The sequence below is a fragment of the Pezoporus wallicus genome, unplaced genomic scaffold (genome assembly GCF_028554395.1).
Source record: "Pezoporus wallicus isolate ANWC-B61680 ecotype Strahan unplaced genomic scaffold, APGP_CSIRO_Pwel_v1 contig_1035, whole genome shotgun sequence".
NCBI lineage: Eukaryota > Metazoa > Chordata > Aves > Psittaciformes > Psittacidae > Pezoporus > Pezoporus wallicus.
The window spans coordinates 1,521,860-1,540,294 of record NW_026636811.1 but is presented as its reverse complement, the minus strand read 5'-3'; the positions used below and the strand labels follow the sequence as shown (position 1 = coordinate 1,540,294).

The 18,435-nt window shown below is 41.4% G+C and overlaps 1 protein-coding gene across 2 annotated transcripts in view; it reads right to left on the bottom strand.

Annotated features, from left to right (window-relative positions):
- Positions 1-18,435, bottom strand: part of BEND5 (BEN domain containing 5) — a 952,584-nt gene that overhangs the window by 88,725 nt on the left and 845,424 nt on the right. For both annotated transcript variants that reach the window (XM_057401794.1, XM_057401795.1), the window contains exon 10: positions 12,271-12,423. In XM_057401794.1, the coding sequence (XP_057257777.1) occupies positions 12,271-12,423 (153 nt within the window). The remainder of the gene's footprint in view (positions 1-12,270; positions 12,424-18,435) is intronic.

Below are 18,435 nucleotides of genomic sequence, written 5' to 3'. Positions count from 1 at the left end.
CCAAGCAACAAGAATCCATTGTTAAAGGAGCCGAGCAAGAAGGGTGAAGGATTCCCCCACTTTCTCGTAGGAAGAAACCCACCAAAAAACTTACATCTGGACTTCATACACACTTGGGAGCTTCAAGGTGTGCTGATGCTCTGTCTACATCTCAGGCATTAGTGGCAGCTTCCCCTGACTGGTTTCCCCATTGGGAATGACAGTGAACAGCCAAGCAGCACAAAGAAATTTGTAAACCAACTGGACATTCAGACACTGCAGCAGACAAAGAGATGTGTGGAAGGAAATAAGAACAACAAAAGTGCATGCAAATTCTCTCCAGAGTGGTCTCAAAGCAGAAAAATAAGTCTTGCCCCTTGCTCAGACCTCTCAATGTGCCAGAACCTCTGTCCCCAGGGCAGCCTTGACTCATGGCTGGTAAGGACACTCTACCTTACAGCATCTCTACACAGTGAATTCAACCCCCTGGTAGCTGGCTTTCAAGCTGAACATCTTAGGCAGCTTCCATATGACTGAGGGTACTCTTGGTTTCTCTGCACTGCTCCATCATCCTGCTAACAACTACCAGAATAAATGCTCTGAGCAGTTCATATTCACAAAGTAAGGGCAGTTTATTGATTGGCTCTGAATGACTGTACCTATCTATCCCAAGAAAGGATCCAAAAGACAAAGGGGGAGAACAGCACATTTCTCACATACCTGAGACTGAATTTGCATCCTGATAGACTTGGAATCTGAGTGGTTCTGCTTAGTGGGAGCTTTCCCTGGTGGGACCCCCTCCCCAGTGTATGTGTGACTTCACAGGGGATTATCTTGCTACAGTATCAGAAAACCTCACGTTGCACAGAAGTTAAAATTGAAGGCGATACCCAGTAAATTAGAGTCCACTCTTCAGTGGAAGAAAAGATGCCAAAAAGGGCTGGAATGACAAGCAGGCTCAGCAGCCAGCCACTCGTGGATGGGAGCTTCAGTCCTACCTTTCATTGATGGCAGGGTAAAGGGATAAAATGGTATTTCCTCATAATGGACTTGTTGGGGGATGAATCTTTGTTGTCTTCTGAAATTGCTCAACACAATAGGGAGAAAAAGGATCAAGGTATGACCACAGTGCAAGTCAGACCTTGCCCGGCTCCTAGCATGGGAACCAGGCTACAGACTGCACATCACTTTTGATCAATCCTAAGGTGTTTCTTCAACCCAGTAAGAAAGGAAACGACAAGGTACAAATGGCTCAGAAAGCAATTAGGAGAGAAATCAACCAGACAGAAATCTGGTAACAGGCTTTGATAGATTGAGAAAGATTAATTCCTGATGTAGCAAGGTCTAGGGGGTTCCTGAAATCCAACAGATAAATTTCGCCAGCTGTTCACATCTACTGCAATGCAACTGATTGTTTATGTATCCATGGAAAGAACCAGCAAACTGCTTATGTCTTCAAAAATGTGAGCTCTAGTGTGCACATGAATGTTTCCCAGAAGAACATTAGTCCTCACAAACACAGTATTGCATGAAGCTCAGAACAAAGAGAAATTCCCATTTGCTGATATAGATAGATGATGTAGGAACAGGAAGTGTTTTACAAAAGGATGTACATGTTCAATTGTATGCTCACAAGAATCAGAGAATCATGTTAGAAATCTTTACTGGAAAAAAGCAGAGACATAAACACTAAGAGGATTCATAATTAGAGAATGGTTTCATACTACAACACATAATTAAACAATATGCTGGGTCACCCTATGCCATTTACATTTGGGAAATAAGCTGTATTTTACAACTGAGGATAATGACCACCCTCAGCCTCCCCTCCCCAAAATAGATAAAACCAGACAAATTACCTATATTTTCCTTGTTCTTTAGTTGAGCAATAAGCACTTTACCTACTGGGTTAAACTGGGATTACGCATACAAATTGCTTCATGTTCCTCACCTATCAGCACCAGCAATGGCCAAGTGTAATCAGGACTCAGTTACAACCTCACCAGAGTTATCCACTGATGCTGCTCTTATAGCTGAAGAGTAAGCTCTTTTCCTAAAGCAGGTCTGACCTCTATGAGCTCTCAACTCGCTGCCCCAGTGTCGCAAAAAAACTTGATAATAAAAAAATTAGTAGTTAGTGCTGTAGAAAAAAGTAATGACACACTTGTCATCAAGGAAGAATAGACGTGCCGCTGGGAAATGGACTGGAGCCCAGACAATGTCAAATCCATCTCAGTGAAGAGTTTTACAGTATCAGCTATAACTCACTCACTCTCATTTTCTAGAATGCTTTATTGGAGTCTGCAAAAGTTAGAGAGCACAGAAATGCACTGGCTTTGAAATCCCTGCCACAGAAGAGTGTAAATAGCAATAGTGGAAATTGTGACTCTTCTCTTTGCCCCATACCCAGGGTGCTGTAAGAGGGGTGCAACTGGACGCTCACTTTCATACGGATACAGCTAATTATTGCCATGGCGTAACTGCTTTGACCCTGCCATTCTTGCAGCTGGTGCCCATCAAGCTATCCCTACAAGAAAAACTTATCTCTTTACTTCTCTGGAAGCACTGAGGAAACTTCTCACTTCAAAAGCCAACTTAACCGTCTCTTCACACCTGGTCCATTAACTCTCTTAATAGACTGGAAAGCATACGTGTTAGTGGTTTTTGTGATAGACTCCATGCCAACTGGGTCTGGAGACTTGGAAATCCTGGTATCTGGGAAGCTGCTATCAGGCAGCTTTCTTCAAATTCAAAGCTACAGCGAGCTTCTGAAATGTAGATGAGATTATTAAAAAGAAAGAAGAAGAAAGAAGAAAGAAAGAAGAGGAAAAAAGAAGAGAAGAAAAAAGGAGATAAAGAAAAAGAGAAAAAGAAAGAGAATGATTCGGAGAAAACTCCAGGAACAAACTCGCCAACAATTTCAAGTTGACAAGCAGGTATTCTTCATTGCGGCGCCGGGAGCACGGGGGATAGCTCCTCCTAACGTGTGTCCCCGAATTGCTATGCAGGTCATCCTCATGTGGTTACTGCGCGTATTACATCATTTTCCAAAAGGTTTCCGGCATGCATACAAAAATGTGGTGGTCTTTAAGGGTCGTTTACTTTTCCCAATAGGTTTTATTAACATTACAGACATAGCAATCATCCTGGCCTTCTACTTATCGGTTAGTTTAACTGCTCTCATCCTGGACACCTGCTGGTCCTGGATACTCCCCATCCCCAGGTCCTGTCCTTCTATTCTGCTTTTCTCACACCTTTTGTACCGAGGCCCTGAGGGCCTGAAACTATGTCAACTACCTCCAAGCACCGCAGTTATTTCCCATTACAAAGCCATCGAACTTAACATTACTTAGAACTGATTACATTTTGTACTTTTGTGCCTCCTTGTCTCAAGGAGAAAGAGAGAAAGAGGAAGAGGAAGAGGAAGAGAGAAAGAGAAAGAGAGAAAGAGAAAAAGAGAGAGAGAAAACCCACAAAGGCAGAAAGCTGACCTGAAGGAAGAATGATTGCGGGAAGCAGAGATGTGATGAAATGGAAACAGAGCTCAAAATTACTCCCTGCTCTCACCTTGTAGCTTTGCCGTGTTTCTGATGCAAAGGAGGGAAACTTAATTCATCTCAAAATGATTTGTGACTACTGAAATTTGGGAAAAGGGGGTGTTGAGAAGTTCGAGATAATTTCAAAGAGGGATCCTATTACTCAGTTTTTCCAGATCCCTTAGGGATAGATTGGACTGATATTCTGGTGAAAAGGGCTGGTTCATTCCCACTGATGGGTCTGCAGTTGACAGCATTTTGTTTCATAACTTTTGTGCCCGGTAGGAAACAGTGAGGTGGGTCCCAGACTTCGGGTTTAACAAGGGAATACTATCTGAACTAGAATATGATTTGCAGAAAGAAAAGGCATGAAGGGGAGCCTGTCCTAAGAACGTGAGAGAGAAAAGCCTGAAACCGAACCCTAAAACCAAATAGCCTCAAATCCTAACAGATTTTCACAGTTCTACTTACCTCTCTTTTTATGCCTTCTTCCTCCTGCTCAGTGGAAAGCAGACAGCAATCATCCTTTCCACATTGCAGGAGAACCATGAACACAACCTGCCTAGCACCACATTGTCAGGCTTTAAAGTGCAATTCTCCTCAGAGAAATAACAGTTTAAAGGTACTTTGTCACCACACACACATCTGCTCCCTGAGGGGCTTCATTATCCCTTTAATGTGTAGTGAAGTAATACCAGATCTTTCCCCATCCCTCCCAAGTGTCTTTCAGTCATGCCTGCTTAAGTTTGCTGATAAAAACACATATTTGCATGGCCATTAGCAGAGGGCTTGGAAGGAGGGAGCTTTATAAGCTCTCAGTTTATGCCTCAAAACCCAAACTACCAAATGAGCTCCCTTTTTGGAAACTCTGTAGTTAGAAAAGCAACTGGGTTTCATGCTTCAGGGTTTCAGCTGTTCACCTGCAAGAGCTACAATAGCTGCACTTTTCACTGCTCATTAATATCCGTGCTCTGCTCTCTACAGTGCTCTGCCATACAGCTCCAGGACTGATGGAGGTCTTCACAGCCTGCTGCCTGTCTCTGCACCTTGCACCAGTTACACTGGCAGAATCAGTGCAGGGGTTTGGCCTGCATTTCACATTCTCTGGAATTCATCCTCACATGCAGTGGAAGTGGTTGTACTCACAGCTGCCACCTCCAGGGCTACACCACTGAAGATACTTATCGTGCTCACTGGCGCCGCCATAGCAGCTAATGCAACTGGAATCCAAATCAAAACAGCAGCTCTTCTGAGAGAGCTTCTTAAACAACATCCTGCCTCCAAACAAAGAAGGGTGCTTTGCAAACAAAGAGGATGGCCTTGCCCGAGACCTTCACTAGGTCAGCCAAGGTCTCCCATACAGCATTGAGCAGCCCATCATAACCTACTCAGGAAAGGCAAAAGAAGGTGGCAAATTTCCCCCTATCCTCTGAGCAGACCTCAGTTGGAGCTCCTCTTGCACTAGATTTTGCTAGCCCAAACACACAGTGTCAAGTCATCTCAGCTCTGTCACTGAGTCTGCTTCTTGTCACCAGAAGTGCACTTAACCATGCATGGCAATATCACCTACTCAGCCATTAACCTATGCACAAACCCATTGCCCATAAACCAGGAAATTAGTCTGGAATTTATCTCCATTTAAAGAGCCAACACAATCTGTGACCAGTGACACAGATAAAGAAGGGATCTGCAAATTCTTCAGGGTAATAATGAAGAAAAGGTCTGCTTTTTCCTCCCTATTGTTTTCTTTTACTAACAGCAACCTCTGCACATCCTTCCCCAAAGATGCCAAGGCTGGCATTTCCTAGTCTAAGCTTTACAGAATAATCACACCATTTAGAGAAATAACTCGTGTCTCTGGAGTTCTCAGTTTCCCTATTTGTCAGTAGAAAACGAGACATTTCCTCAAAATATACAATAAAATAGCCTGTAGCAATAGCCTGCAATGCTTCTCTTTACCATAGTTTTATGAGTGCGTGTGCATTCTCCTGGGAGTGCTTTCATAATCATTTATACAAATGACAGAAACTTAGGACAATGAGAAGCCAAAAGGGAAATACAGCCATCATGCATGCAGTTACTTAGAATAGTCTGCAGAAAAAGTGGTTTGCTCTGTGGCAAAGAGATGTGCTGCTCACTTGTCAGTCTAAATCAGGAGCTTACAGCCCCTTCTGAGGAGGGGCAGCATGCTGTACACTGCCTCCAGAGCAATCCAGTAGAGCCCATTGCTCAAACTCCTCCTGGGCTCTTTCACTACTCTGCAACAGTTCAGACAGACATATACCCTACATACATTAAAATATCACAGCTAAAACATCCAGAAAACAGATCCTGGTGAGGAATGGGTGTCCAGTTCTTAACCAACTTCCTAGCCCTCCTTCACAGCACAGTTTGCCCCAGCCAAGTGAAATTTTCAGCACTTTGCCATAGATGTAGCTTGCATTTGAATGTAAAGGACCTCCTTTCATATGTACTGCTCTGAAAAGAGGCTGTCACCTGCTCCTGGCTTGTTGACATTAAGTAAGAATAACGATGGCCTTTGAAAATACACCATAAAATTGCTACAGAGTCTTCTTTCTTCTGTGGTTATTCAAAATTTCTACCTGTGTGTGGATGGAGAAGGGATTGTCAACTCCTTTATGCACAGCAAGGTACTGAAAGAGAGTCCATTTAATCAAAAACTTCCTCCCCCCCCCTTCCTTTTCTTTGCAGTACAGATTAATTCAACCCTTTATAGAAAAAGAGGGGTGGACTGGTCCAGCACGATGTAATGGAGCAGTTTCATTTAGCCATCACTCTCCAGAGGGCAGAGATCTTGTGAGACAAAGCCTATAATGCTTGGAAGCACAGTCTTTACAATCTGTTCCCTGTGCCACCAGAAACGTGTTTCCTTTCTCTGCTCACCCAGCCTCCACGAAGGATAAATAAATAAATGAACTTATGGAGCAACATGTCCAAGAAGCAGCGAGCAGAAATGCATCCCAAAGGGGCGCTAAACCATATAATAGCTGTATTTGTCTTCCTGGAAATGCCTTGCTATAAGACAATAAAAAAGGAGGTAGGATCATTTGTTGTGCTCAGGTTTTAAGAGATTTCTGAGTAGATCTGTTAAGCTTGCATGACGTTAACAAAACTTACCTGAATGCAATAGCTTTTGCCTTCTTGAGACAAGGGTCATTTCTTGCCAAAACAGCAGAGAAGCACTTAAGGGATGGTAGTGCAAATGAGTATGGATTTTACTTTGGGATGAAATCTAGGTCTGAGAAACTTGCTCACCGCTTCCCCTTCCCTGCTCATCCACATGCCACATAAACTGATGGTTCTTTACTTTGGAGCAGATTACTGGGATTTGCTCATTCAATGTTCATGAGATGTTATTACTTCCTCAGGCACTTGTGCCAGCACTTCCTTCAGAAATGGCCCCAAACACACTGGGATTAGTAATAGGGACCACGGTACTGCAAGGAGGATGTCCAGCCAGGGTAAGTGATAACAACCCAGCAAGGCTGCCATGGATAGATGGAAGGAGGTTTCCTGGGAGGAACACATCTTCCCTAAGAAAGCTTGGATGGATGAGGTGGGTACTGTGGAAATAGGAAGAACAGACCTGGAGTATGTGGGTTAAAGGAAAACGATGGAAAATACAAATCAATCTTGGTTGCTCAATTTTAGATATCCAGGATAAAAAAAAAGCCCCCAAAACCACAAACAATCAAAAAACCATGACAAAAAGTACTAGGGCAAATCATTCCGTACCTGAATATTCTCATACTGCTGAGACAATGATAGTGTCAAAACATGTTTAGGTCACAGTGTTACAGCATTGGGTTTAACAACATGTTTTTCTAAAGAAAATCTGGTGGGCTGTTGTTCAGAGACTTCACTTTTGAGTGCTTGGAATAAAACATAGGGAAATGCTGACAAAGGGACCAGACTGGCACTTTGGAAACCTGGGATTTATTCTCAGATTCCCTCAAGCAAGTCACTTCCTACTCACTTTCTGTCTCTTTCCCAGCATGACTAGCAGCTCTTGGTGTTGCAGACTTCCTCAGTGGATACCCAGTGCCCAAAATGATGGGATCCCAAGTTTTATCAAGGTCCTTGGCTAACCACAGCACACAAACCACAACAAACTGTGTTTCCAAGGAAAGTGCTCTGCTGGGAGGTTGAATGCAAGAAAACGAAATGAGAACTCAAAGGTACCCCAAGTGCCACCAGTTTGGAGTCCAAAGAAAAAAGAACCCAAGAAGATTAAGCCAAATACCTCTTGCCAGTCTTTTTCTTTTAACTGGATAAAAAAAAGCAATCTTTATGAAGTGATAAAGCCATCCAAGAATGGCTGTGGTTGTTTCTTTTAAATGAACCAGAGAGAACAGATGGTGTCTTCCTCTCATACTGTCACAAAGGTCAAAATTAGCCACCCCTAAGACTAGCAGGTTCTTGAAATGCTCAAGTGCTTGTGTCTGGTCATTATGACTAATCCACTCTCCAGAACAAGAAAGGTCAAATGAAGAACACCCCTCCAAATACTGCAACAACTCCTAGCCATGGCTGATGTGTAATGCACTCAGACGTGGTGTCAACAGCTGCTCCTAAAACCCAATGAGTCAGCCCTTCAAAAAGGCTTGTCAGCTCTCACTGTTAGAGCTTTCATACAGATTATATTTACTCCCCAATGTTTAAAAATATCCTTCTTAAACCTTGAAAATACAGAACGTTTTCCTTACAGAAGTTTTGCTTTTTCCACAGACACCTGCCCAAGAATGTCTAATGTATTTATTTGGGAGCTAAATTTCCTAGCTCTTCTTTCATTTTCCTCTTCACGTGCTGACAGCTAAACCAAAAGCAGTTCCCTGTTTCTGAAGTCATGTACAAATGAAGAATTTCCAGTCCCTTTCACACCTTTTACCTGCAAACCACAGTCAGCCTAACAGAGCACTGTGAGGTTAAGTGCTCTGCTCAACAGACAGGATACAGAGATGTTGGGTGCCTTGCCTTTGGTCCTACAACAGGCATGCAGGCACAAATCCCCTATCCACCCCCTACTCTAATCACCAATCTCCCCTGGATGCTGCCATTTAAATAAAAAAGCCTATTGGAAATGACAGGTGAAGAAAGCAGCCCAGGCATGAAATGAAATGCACTCTAAAGTATATTAATAGGAGGTTGCCAGACAAAACGGCACAAGGCATTTGATCGCATCATCTTAGGCTTGTTGTTCATGCTCCTTTGCATCTGGCTGCGTGATTTCTGCCAGATTCTCGGCTGGAGGAGCAGGCTAGGATTTGCCTGCTTTCCCTAACCCGTGCCGGGCTCAGCTGTAATCATGCAGAGCACTGAAAGAAATCCCTTTGAGTCGGGATTCATTCCGAACATGTAAAACCCAGACAAATGACTGCTTCTCCAAAGTGAATCCCATTTCACAGCAAGTAGGTTATTAGTGTGGAACTCCATACAAGTAGCCTGCATTCAAAAGCCCTCTGCATTATTAATAGAAGATGAGCTTTTGACATCAAAGGAGAACCATTATGTATGCTAAACGGTGGCAAAAATTGTACCCGCACTTCAAACCTTTTCAGTTCTTTGTCCCTTGTAAATCAATCAAGGTTGACAGATGCTTTAAGGAGAGTAATCTTTTCAATGATACTGTCAATGGATAACATAATGGAACATTGTCTCTGTGCTGTGTGAAGACATGGAGCTAGTCAATTATGGACAACACTTCATGCAGCCGCCAGTTTTCACTTGAAGTGCTGCTGTTGAAGTATTATAATCCCAACAAATGGCCGCAGCAGCATACAATGTAAATGAGACCTCCTGAAGCTTTGGAAAATTAATTAGTAACAACAGTGGTCCATTCCCACACTTTCAAACACCAGCCTGGTAATGTTAACGATGCACTTCCCCCCTTCCCTTTGAGCAGTCAATAGGGCATATTTACATACATTATTTTTAATCTTCAACACTTTTTTTATCCCCCTTTTTAAATGCAGGAAGCTCTGGATTCCTTTCCTCTTTTTTGAGCAGCAAGATTCGGCCCTGACATTTCCAACCAGTCACATAACCCACATGGCTGGAGCTGAAAACAAGAGAATAGAGACCTGGAGACAGCAATAATATTCACTCCTCTTGCTTCACACACATTGGACACTTTGTGTCTGTCTCCTTTTCCAACGCTTCTATCCCCTCAGCTGGCCTGAGAAGAATGGCTTGGATGGATGGCAGGGGAAAAGCTTCCGGTCTCAAGAGAGCAGTAGGATGTGAGTTGGAAGTCCAATGTACTGAGTGCCGGCTGCACCTAGGTCAAACTGTGGTGCACTGGAAAGCAACATATATATCCTATCGCCAGCTACTACAGAAAGGAGATTGAGAGTCAAAGGGGAGAGGCTGTGCTGTTTATTTAGCTATTGGCTTCTATTTCCTATGTCATTTTCTCAAAGATTTTCCCTTTGTCAACCAAGGCTTGCGCTAAGAGGAGCAGTTAATCTCCCACAGTAACAGAGAGAAATCCCACACTTGAGCACAAAATTTCTAAACTATCAGTTGCAGGTTTTCATTGCTATGATCTGTGAATGCCCCCTTATCTATAATGTGGTTTTGAAACAACCAGGTGCAGATAAGAAACTCAATCACTGAGGTCTTCTCTGGCAAGAACAGGCTATTCCTTAAACCCAGGCTCCAAATAACTGGGAACAGATAGAGCTGCTGTCCGTCCTCATTTAGTATGGAATTTGGTCTCTCTTCACTCAGGACGTGAGAAGTCCTTGAAGTGGGTGACCACAAAAATCTTCACGCTGCAGCAGTCCCCCGAATTCCCCAAAATATATAGACAATTGTTAAGCAATATTGACAACGGTTAAACAATATTGTGAGGCAACAGAGGAAGCAACACACCCTCCCAGGCATTACCCAGGTGGCTGCCACTGCTGATCCCAAGAAGAAAAGGAAAATGTTTGGTTTACTAGAGGCCTCTCTCTTGGGAATAGAAGGGGCAGAAGAAAGGTTATCTTCTGCCTAGCCTTAGGAAAGTCAGGGACTGATACAAGCTTTTCCCCACTCTTGCATAAAACAAATTACCATAGAATAGAGGAATGAACAGGAGTCAGGAGGTTTCAAATCCTCCTTCCTTTTGCTGGAACAGACCTGTCAATAAAACAGTGGCACAACTCCATTTCTATACCCACTTCCCAGTCAAACTCCACAGCACAATATGCACAAACGCTAGACAAAGAAAATTCTCTGCTGCATCTTGATGAGAAAGCTTTAGGCTAGCATTCTTGCCATGATGAAAATGGCCTTTTTTTCCAATGACAGTTTCTTCTGCTGTGCAGACTCATCTGCTTTTGTATTTGGTTTACATTTTGTTTCTCCAAAGCTAAACACAAGGAATGCTACAGGGTCCCTATCCTCCTGCACCCGCCACTTCTACCACAAGTTGGTTGGGATGGCAATGCAGAGAAATCAGTCACCATGCTTCCGCTGTCCCCATCTTTGAGAGGAGACCCAGGTTTATCTCAGTACCAGGAGGATGAAGTATAAGCAAAAAGGGAACAGCAGAGAATAGGGAAACATATGGTGGGTAACCAAGAGGGTTAAGAACATAACAGACATAAAATCAGGGTCAAAAGAATAAGTTCCTTACTTGGTGCAGGATTCTATAGTAATTTTTAATTGAGCCTGTTCCCATTACATAGGTGCAAAATGTTATCCACTGCCTTCCCTCCTCACAGGGCATGGCTTGGCCAAGATGCGTTACTGAATATTCCTTATCCCACTCAAAGCAAAATGGGACACCAAATGCACCTTGCAGGACTATCTGCTTAAGCAAACCTGGAGTGCATAGACTGAAACAGAGCAAGGGCTAGCTGCATAGAAGTAGCTTAGCCGGCAGCTCTACAGGTGTGTAATGGGGACCAGAAGAAGCAAACAAGCAATTGCAGGCAGGGTGGGGGATTGTGTGCTCTACTTGCACAGCTTTCAAGTAAAACTGATGCACAGAAGAGGCTATAGAGAGGGCCAGGATGTCATATTTGGACGCAAAGTTGCAACACACTGGACCAGAATCTTCAATCTACAGACTTCTGCAGAGTTACTGCAAGCAATGGGTGCTAACGATCTGTTCTATTCTATTTAAAACTTGCTCTAAAAACATATGCCCCTTTCTAACTCATTTATTTCCAACATCCATAGATAACTACTACACCACACTTCCTTCCAAATTGCAAGACACGTATTAAGCAATTGCACATTTTGTTGCACAACACTTTTCCATGTTATATCAAATAATTTCAAAACCAGACTGACTTTGTCACTACTTTTGACAGAAAATTATCTAACCTTTTATTTCAAGTTTATTCTTTTTGCTTCTATTTGCTGTTATATTTTTTAAAGTGTACATGTAAAAAAGACTGCCAATATAATAAAAAAAAAGGAAACATTAAAGCTGATCCAGTTGATCAAAAGACAAAACAACTTCTGATAGATAAAAGAAGTGTCTCAATAATTCAGAACCAAAGGTTATAATATACAAGATAAAGAACCTGCTTCTGTTCATGTGTCTAACGACAACACACAAGATCACAACTTACTATTTTGGATAAAGTAATTATAAGAGGGAAGATGGTAGCTAATAATGACAAAAATTTCTAGTAGCCTTCTATTCACATTAAAATAAAATTCACATAATCCAATTAAGCCAGAGATTTATCATTAAAAATAAATTAGGAAAAACATAATTAAGAGAAGCATTGCTTACATAAGAGAAATCTTCTGCATTCTGACAAAGTAGCTTGGGAAAAACAGCCTGTCGCTGAAATCTTTCCTCATCTTCAAAGATGTTCCCATACATGAAGCCATTCATCATGGTGGAGTGGGCATGGATGTCAATATAGAACTCCAGGTTAATTTTCTGTTGAGGGAAAACAAGAAGAAGAAAAACATTCAACATGAGATAAATCATAATGGTGTTGTGCAGGTGAAGCCTCCTATAAATTCAATACTGCCATCCTTGAATCTAAGCATGGTACCAGCATCAGAGAGCCATGTTAAAGACATTGCTTTGATGCATCCAACCATTCGTACCTCTTTGTGGGCGCATTTGAGTTGCATCACAGGACAATGATAGGCATTTCTCTGCCTGTTCCGAGAAGTCTGGGAGATTTATGCAGCACAGGACACTGTGCAAAATAATATTCCTTCAGTTGGATACACAGCTTAGTGCCACGGATACAAAAATATGCACCTTCCAGTTCTAGAGCATTACCATTTGGACATAACTTTGCCATTTCTGCACAGTTCTGCATTGCAATATGCAGGTGTTCCCTTCTGCCAGGAAAGACAGGTTCAAAATTGTGTAAAAAAGACCAGTTTTTCCTGTGCAATTTATTTCAGTTTATAAAAAGAAATATCACAAATATTTTTGTCTTACTCTGCTTTGTAGTAGCAATTCAGCAGAACAACTCCCCAAATATGTGCTTTAAATGCCCTCAGCTCATAGCTTCCTGCATGATACTGCAGCAACTCTTACTCAAAAGAAAGCACTCGGACCCCCTAACACAGAAATGCCCGCTCTCTCTCTATAGCCTCTTAGATTGGCAAGTCAGTATCAGAAGGATCTGCAAGAAAATGCCACTCAAATCTCCAGTCCAGAGGCACATATTTTTTCTCACATCATATATAAGTTATACCACTTCCCCTGCCATCAGTGGCAAACAGTGAATGCTCACCTTCATCACCATATACAGTGCCACTGACAGCAATGAGAATGCAACATCTAGTAATAAAGAGTGCTGCCAGAGCAGGTGCCACTGGATCACCCAGGTTCCCAAAACTCTTGCAACTTCTGTTCCTAAAAAAATGGTGCTCCATGACTAGACAGTGACAAACACACCTCTGTCTCCTGGCCACCACGGGGCCAGTAAGAACCTTCCTCGTGACCAGAGGGTTACAGTTCATATCTCACTGCCTCAACAGGGGGATGGAGAAGAGCTCTGTTAGCAGGACAGGGTTCAGAATGCTTAGCTTATACCCTTCAGTGGCAAACAGGGACCCTGGGCAGTAAAATACAACATGTAGTTTTCCAGCCACGTGTCTCATTTGCACACAAAGTTTGTTCAGGCTACTGGAGAATACTGAGCTACAAGACAGTCCAATGTAATACAAACAGAGACTGTATTATGCAGTTCATGTGACAGTGGTGTCATCTCTTCTAGAGAGTCTCTGATGGGGGAAGAACATCACTTAGTATGTGAAACTAATATGATACAGATTTACTTTCCCTTGGCAGAAAACCAATGTACAATACACAGTGACTGTTTAGCTTAATTAAACAGCCTAGAGAGAGTAATACTGTATCTTATTAAGCCTCTCCTATGGTTAAAATGTTAGCTAATGCAGTATCAATATCTGACCATGCTTCATAGGAAAAGGAACATTTGATTGTATTTGACTCTAATACAATAAATTGCTAGCTCCTGCCAAAGTGTTACGCTGTGCTATAGAGGACCAGCACTGCAATAAAACACACATCTGCTATTCAGAGATATAGCACTGAGGAGAAAGATTAGCATTGACAGGATGAAATACCACATAGGATTGTCTTCCTTTCCAAGCATACAGAAATTAAAACCAAGACTGAGTAATATTATTTTTGTAAGATAATTTCCCCATCAGAAGCAGAATGTGATGAGATCAGATGCATGCTGGCATATCACCATAAAACAGAACATGTTGTAGAGTCTCGAAACAGTGATTTGATGAAGTGAGGAGATAATCTAGTTAAACTGGATATTTGCAGAGCATGAATGTCCTTCACGCAGATGTCAGTAACCTAAGTCATACTTATTTTGGAACAGCTAGACAGAATTCTTTATAGGGGCATATTTACTAAGAAAAAGTAATTGAGAAGCACAGTGAGATATATAACAATAGACTGGTACCATTTGTATCATGAACGGAAATAAAGGTGCTGGCATAAACTGTATGATTTGTGCTGTATCATACTATAATTATTCAACTTATTTGTTATCAAATTATTTCCAAAAGAAGGTGTCTACAAACAGAGAAGAACAGATTACTAAAATAACTTTCCCTAGGTTATCCAGCAAGAAAATCTCCTGCAGAACACGGGTGACCCGAGCCTCAGCTTAGTGTTCAATTGATCAAGTCATCCGGTCTAACACACTCTCCTAGGAGTCTTGTGAAAAAAAATTGCTGATAACGGCATTTCAGATCATTTTAGAGAATCCTCAAGGTGCTGAAATTTCTTTGAAGATCTTCCTTGATCACCAAAACTGGTTTCAAATGGTCTGTTTCAATGGGTATTTGTGAGGGAACAGTGTCCTTCACAGATATCAACTTCACCTAAAGATTAAGCTTTCACATTGCTTATTTGGAAACCATGACATTCAACAGCTCATCACCCAGCCAAGTGTCTAAAAGCATTTATCCAGTCATTCATTACAATGTATTTCAAAAGTAATTTCCTAAGTGAGCCCGCAGTAAATATTAAACTGTTTTTTTCTGTTTTTTCCTCCTTACCCACCTCCTGAACGTATGAAAACCTGCACATTCCCGCACATTAAATATACTCCAAATTTGCAATTCTCCATCCTATTCAGTAAGTTGTTAAACATTGCTAGAGTAATTGCCAGTTAAATGTACTACTCCCAGACAGAGCAGAACAGTATTTCCGTGTCTCGTCTCGTTCATCACATTCATTATTTTACCAAAGGGAAACATGTTGAGCATTCTCCATTACAGAACAAATAATTCAGTGGATTGTTAATATAGATTAGACATTAGGAAGAAATTCTTCCCCGTGAGGGTGCTGAGGTGCTGTCACAGGGTGCCCAGAGAAGCTGTGGCTGCTCCATCCCTGGCAGTGTTCAAGGCTACGTTGGAAGGGGCTTGGAGCGATGTGGTCTTGTGGAAGGTGTCCCTGCCCATGGCATGGGGGTTGGAACTGGGTGATCTTTAAGGTCCCTTGCGACCAAAACCATTCTATGATTCTATAATACATGAGTTCCTAATAGAAAAATTCTCTTTATTCTCAGACACAAAGTTATTGTGGCCTTGAAATGGAAAATAATAGCCCAGTGACTGGGACATTAAACTCAAAGTTTGCAACCGTGCACCTCTGGTAGTAGACCAAGTAGGACACAATTTGTTTGTGTCAAGTTTCACAAAGACAAGTTTCACAAAATAATTAAGATATGTTCCTGAACAATAACGATGTTTCTTCTCTCTCTTTAGAGTCACACACATACTTTATATGTAGGAACTATTTCACCTACTGCCACACTACAAATTTAAGCTAGGGAATAGAGTTTCACGTTTTAGTTGAGATTCTCTGGAAGATTTTGACATAATTACTGATGTCCTGCAATTTAGGTAGGATCATAGAATTAACATTGAATTAAATAGATAATGTCACCTACTGATGGGGATTTCAGAAAAATCAGCAGAGAGCTGACCTGCTGAAATTGTTTCTCTTTGAGATAGGAGAATTTCAATGGGGGAATGATGTTAATAAATGTATGTATGCATTTACATGAGCACATACAGACACACTTAAAACATAAAGCAATTCTATCTGCTGTTAAGCCACAGGGGTATCTGTCAATATCTACACAGCAGAAACCAGCCTGGTTATGGCTTCTAATGCAGCAGCATCTACTAGTAAGAATGGGAATAAATTTAGAAATGGCTCAAAGTCCCATAGTTACATTTGCTTCAGCCTCTAAGTAGAAAATGAATATCCAGTCTCAATCATCCTGGGTGCAAGAGCTGCCTTCTGAGAGACTTACAAGTTACATCCTACAATATGATATTAAACTCATCATTTTCTGCTTTAGAGATGGAATGCAAAATGATTCAGATGCCTTATAAAAATCATCATGCAATTTAATTCCCTCAAGTGTCTTTTCTTTGTGCTTACAAGTAGCAGCAGAGATTTTCTCTATCACACTCTCTTCCTTAAGTAAAGCTGTAATTACCTGGATGACCCAGCTTACAGAGTTGGAGAAAACAAAGGCGGAGGTAATGTTTCTTTTCTCAGTGTGTCAAAACAGAAATCACTCACTAAGACAGAGACAACAATTGAACCCGATCCCTACAAAATAAGTTAACACTCATTGCCTCGAAAAGAATGGTCTTTGCCTCTTCTTGCCACTTACCACACAAAACCAGAATAAATAAATAAGCAAATGAATTTCTGCTCTAAAGTTCATTTGAATCCCTGCCTTTGTGACACACACTTTACAAAGTTCTCTTGAGTCACTCTAAAGTTTCTGGTAGCTTGAGAAATATACATATAAATAGGGAGCGGGGAGAATGAAAAAAATTATGGATAAAGAATAAAAGCTTACATGCATTATAAAGATATGAAATAGTCAAAATAGTACAGAAACTGGAAACTGGCTCATGATGACATGCAAAGTTTTGAGAAAATATATTCTTACTTGTCTGCATTTTCATTTCATTAGCTGGATGCCTCTGAAAGGTCAATCATTAAAGAGCAAAAGGAAAGAAATACGTGCTGATATGACCAAAGTTAGATTCTGAAAAGTGCAATTATGGTTCTTAAGGAAACAGAGATTTGATAAATAAATAAATAAGTAAAAATCAATAAATGCTGTAATAAAAGGATAAATGTGCATTGAGCCCAGAACATGAGCCACTAGAGACACAAGTGATGCAGGAAGAAGCCAGCTCTGTCCACCAGCTGTCACTTCAATATGGATTTTATTAATTCTTGGGCATAGCAATCGCTTTAGAGAGTGAGCATCCAAAAGCCTTCTTCACTCTAATATTTCAGACAGGGGATGGGATAAACATCTTGCAATGTTTTATACAAGCTGCTAAAACCATGGCTTGCCATTAGCAGTAGAGAACATAACAGCCTCCGGGCAGACTTTGAACTCTCACTGCTAAGACACTCTTTGAAGCAAATGGACATCCAACAGTTGGCACAACAGAAGGATTTGCCCCTTTTGGTTCACAAAAGATTCAGCCAGGTCCAGAATCTCTCAAAAGAAAACTCTGCATAGGTCTCAAGTATATCCATTCATGACCATACCACATGCTTAGTTATACCTGTTCTGCCTTTGATCTCCAGAGGACTCTGCCCAGTGCCTTCAATCGCTCAGTAGTGATGCACAGCCTTGTCTCCTTCTGACTATACAAGGGAATACAAATTGTCTGGATATGGTTCATGTCTTCAAGCTTGTCTTGAAATACCTGCACTTGGATGCCTGATATGCCTAAATAATTTTGGTTTTAGATTTACCTTCTCCCCATATTTTTTTTTCTCCCAAATTTGAAAGGGCCATCAAAAACCTTCACCAAAACAAAAGAAATGCTATACTTCCAAGAACATTTCCCTCTGCTATTGTTTAGAACCCCTGACAAGTCAGGCCTACAGTGTCATGTCCAGTTTTGGAGAGGATGTAAGCCACAGCTTATCAGAAGCAGTATTTCAGAGGTGTACCACTACCCTTTTGTAACCACAGGGACATTATCTTTCTCCTCCCATGCATCAGCTCATGGACCACCTGATCAATTCACCATTGTAGACACTAAGGCATCAACTAATATGAAGCACAAAAGCTCATTTCTCCTTATTCTTATTGACACCTTTACACAATCTGACAGTGTCTTTTAAGTGTCCTTCAAGAAGCAGCTTGCAAACACAGATGTACCACTAACTCTGCATGACCTTCTAGTAATTCTTCATAACAATTCATGAATTTGTTTCAGATTATTTCAGTGATGTTCCACAAGCTGCTGCCTTTCTGAATGAACCACTCCAACCCAGTTGCCATTCAAAAGTAATTATTTACCTACCCAGTTGCATGGCAAGTTCTCAGTTTAAATAACGATTACCTCTGAATGATAGACATAATCTGACATGACTCATTAG